This window comes from Hordeum vulgare, chromosome 3H, assembly GCF_904849725.1.
Source record: "Hordeum vulgare subsp. vulgare chromosome 3H, MorexV3_pseudomolecules_assembly, whole genome shotgun sequence".
Lineage (NCBI taxonomy): Eukaryota > Viridiplantae > Streptophyta > Magnoliopsida > Poales > Poaceae > Hordeum > Hordeum vulgare.
In genome coordinates, this window is record NC_058520.1 from 28,771,132 (window position 1) to 28,773,923 (window position 2,792).

Here is a 2,792-nt window from a genome sequence, read left to right on the forward strand (position 1 = left end):
GCTCCGGAAAGGCATCCCCTCTTTCGTATTCAATCCATCGGTAACGTTACTTGGGGCTATATTTTTATTCGTATGCATAGGAAAAATTTTATTTTCCCATGCAACGTTTTTCAATAACAAACGTTTATGTTGAGAAAAGCCAGAAAATTGAAAAATAAAGTGGAAAAAAGAGGGCATGACAAGGACCCTTTGGCTATCAATTTTTTTTATGTAAGTGTGTTGGTGTACTTTGATGTGATGGATGTGTGGGGGAAACCCAACAGATAATGCAGCTTACCAAACGAGACCCATAACTAGCGAACTCCACTTGTAACACGTACGTACATGCCGGGGATGCATTGGTAGCGAACTCCGCGCCGGTAAACGGAGAAAGACAGGAGTCGTGCGTTTCCTGCTCCATCGTCTACGACTCATCATCGCGAAGCAATCGCGCGCGCAAGTTATTAATAATCCACCAACCCCAGCAGCACGCCGAGTCGACCAAATTAAAGAAGAACCACGTACGGACCCTCCTGCCCATGGCGCCGGCGTACGATCTGCAATGCAGCTTGCTAGAGGAAGGACGGCTGCCGCCACGCCTCGTGCCAAAGCCCAAGAAAACCAACCCTCCGTGGGTCCGCGCATTCAGGGTACGTACGTACGTTATGCCAGCCACACGTTAAGCTATCATCATCGTATTTTTTTTTTCGGAAATCCTATATCTGACGACTGTTCGTTGAGAGAGAGATGTCAAGCAGCAAACCCGTTTTACTTGCAGTCTTAGTTCAAGAAACGAGATCTAACGGCGGCGGTAGTTTTAAACGAAAATTGCCTTCTCATGTCGCGCTGAAGAAACTATCACCCCTTCATATCGCCTTGACTTGATACTGTGTTCAGTATAAGAATTTTTTTTCCTTTTATTTCCTTGTGCAGGCGTTCGGCAACACGGCCTGTGTACTAGTGATAATCTTCATCTCCGCGGTCCTGGTTTCACGGAGAAGGGACATGGACCGCCTTCACCTGTTTGGCAATTGCGCCATGATCGTGCTCCTCTCGTTTGGCTTCCCTGTCATTGCATACTTCTTCACAATGGACCTTGATGATGGTCTACCTCAAGGCGCATGCAATGCATGATGCATGGCTTGATTATACTCCGAGCCTTACAAGCAAGTCTTTGACGGTGGTGGTTGTGCCCCTAGCCCCTAGCACATATATTTTGTGTACATCCCTCGCTCGTTACTTCGGATTCTCGAAACAAAAAGAATCTTTAGAATGTGATTCCAATTTAGCACCTTCTGCTTTGAGATTTTGTAAAAGACACCTAGAAGCTTATTGTTCCTCATCAGAGGCTTTGGATGAGTGACTTCACAAATTATGATCTCACATCCAAAACCTCGCCCATAACTATTCCCAAGGTTTGGTGGGGGTGGTCGTGCACGGATTTGGGCGATAGCTTTGGAGTCAGCAGGGGCCGATGCCAGTGACGACGACGTCCTTGGATGTCGTATCTTTTTTAAGGAGGGTTTGAAGATCTTGCCTTTGATCCTCCCGGGAAGAGGGCATGTTAGGTGTTGGTGGTCTGCTTGTGTTGTGTTGGTGGTTGTTTTTTCTTTTGTTTTCTTTGTTTTTGTTATATGCTTTTCGCTCTCCGTATTTATTTCTTGTGTATAGTTGGTAGTAGACCCAAAATTTCGGAGATCAAAACGACCAACATGTGCAAAAAGAGCATGCCAGTACTTAAGAACTAAAGGATCATACATATCTCACATCGCAAACTCTAGAGTTGTTACCCGTGAAAAGAATTTTAACTTACAAGTGTGATATTTTTGCACCCTCCAAAAGCAGCCACGAGTAGGAAGTCAATTTGTACCTCCGCATTCAGCACACGTACAACTCGATGACGTATCCGCCTCCTTGATGCAGCAAGCGAGAGCAGAGAGGTAGATGAGTTCTCCGACAACACGAGGGCGTGGCAGCGGCGGTGGTGGAGCTGTCCCGACAGGGCTTTGCCAAGCGTTACCACGACGATCTAGAGGAGAAACTGATCTAGAGGGAGAGAGAGAGAGAGAGGATGCGCCGTGGCTTATGGTGCGGCAGCCCTCTCGCCTCTCCGCTATATATAAGGGGAAGGGAGGAGGGGTGGCGCCCTAGGGTTTCCCCTTAGGGCCGGCGGCCAAGGAGGTGTCCACCTCCTACAAGGGAGGCGGGGCGCGCCCTAGGGAGGAGCCCCTCTCCTCTAGGACTCCTCCCACCTACCACCATTGGGGCGCATGGGCCCTTGTGGTTGGCTGCCCATCCCACCAGGGGCTGGTGCACCACCTCCTCAGCCCATGCCCCCCCGATGGACCCCGGAACCGTTTCGGCACTCCCCGTACAATGCCAGAAACACCCGAAACCTTTCCGGAACCCGAATACCTCTTTCCTATATATCAATATTTGTCTCCGGACCATTCTGGAATTCCTCGTGATGTACGGTATCTCATTCGGTACTCCGAACAACTTTCAGTCACCATAGTACATAACTCATTAATACCAAATTGTCATCGAACCTTTAGTGTGCATACCATACGGGTTCGAGAACTATTCAGACATGACCGAGACACTCCCCGTTCAATAACTAATAGCGGGACCTGGATGCCCATATTGGATCCTAGATATTCTACGAAGATCTTTATCGGTTGAAACACGATGTCAAGGATCCAATCAATCCCGTGTGCAAAACTGGCTTACACCCGTTGTATGCGAACGCACTGTCTATCACACCCGATCATCACGTGGTGCCTCGAAACGACGAACCTTCGCAACGGTGCACA

The 2,792-nt window shown here is 48.6% G+C and overlaps 1 protein-coding gene across 1 annotated transcript; it reads left to right on the forward strand.

The window, feature by feature from the left end:
• The first annotated feature begins 511 nt into the window (after positions 1 to 511).
• LOC123439400 lies at positions 512 to 1,179 on the forward strand. Its single transcript, XM_045116118.1, has 2 exons — positions 512 to 629; positions 913 to 1,179. Exons 1-2 carry the CDS (start codon positions 519 to 521, stop codon positions 1,111 to 1,113), a joined length of 312 nt encoding a protein of 103 aa, XP_044972053.1. The 5' UTR covers positions 512 to 518; the 3' UTR covers positions 1,114 to 1,179.
• Positions 1,180 to 2,792: the final 1,613 nt, after the last annotated feature.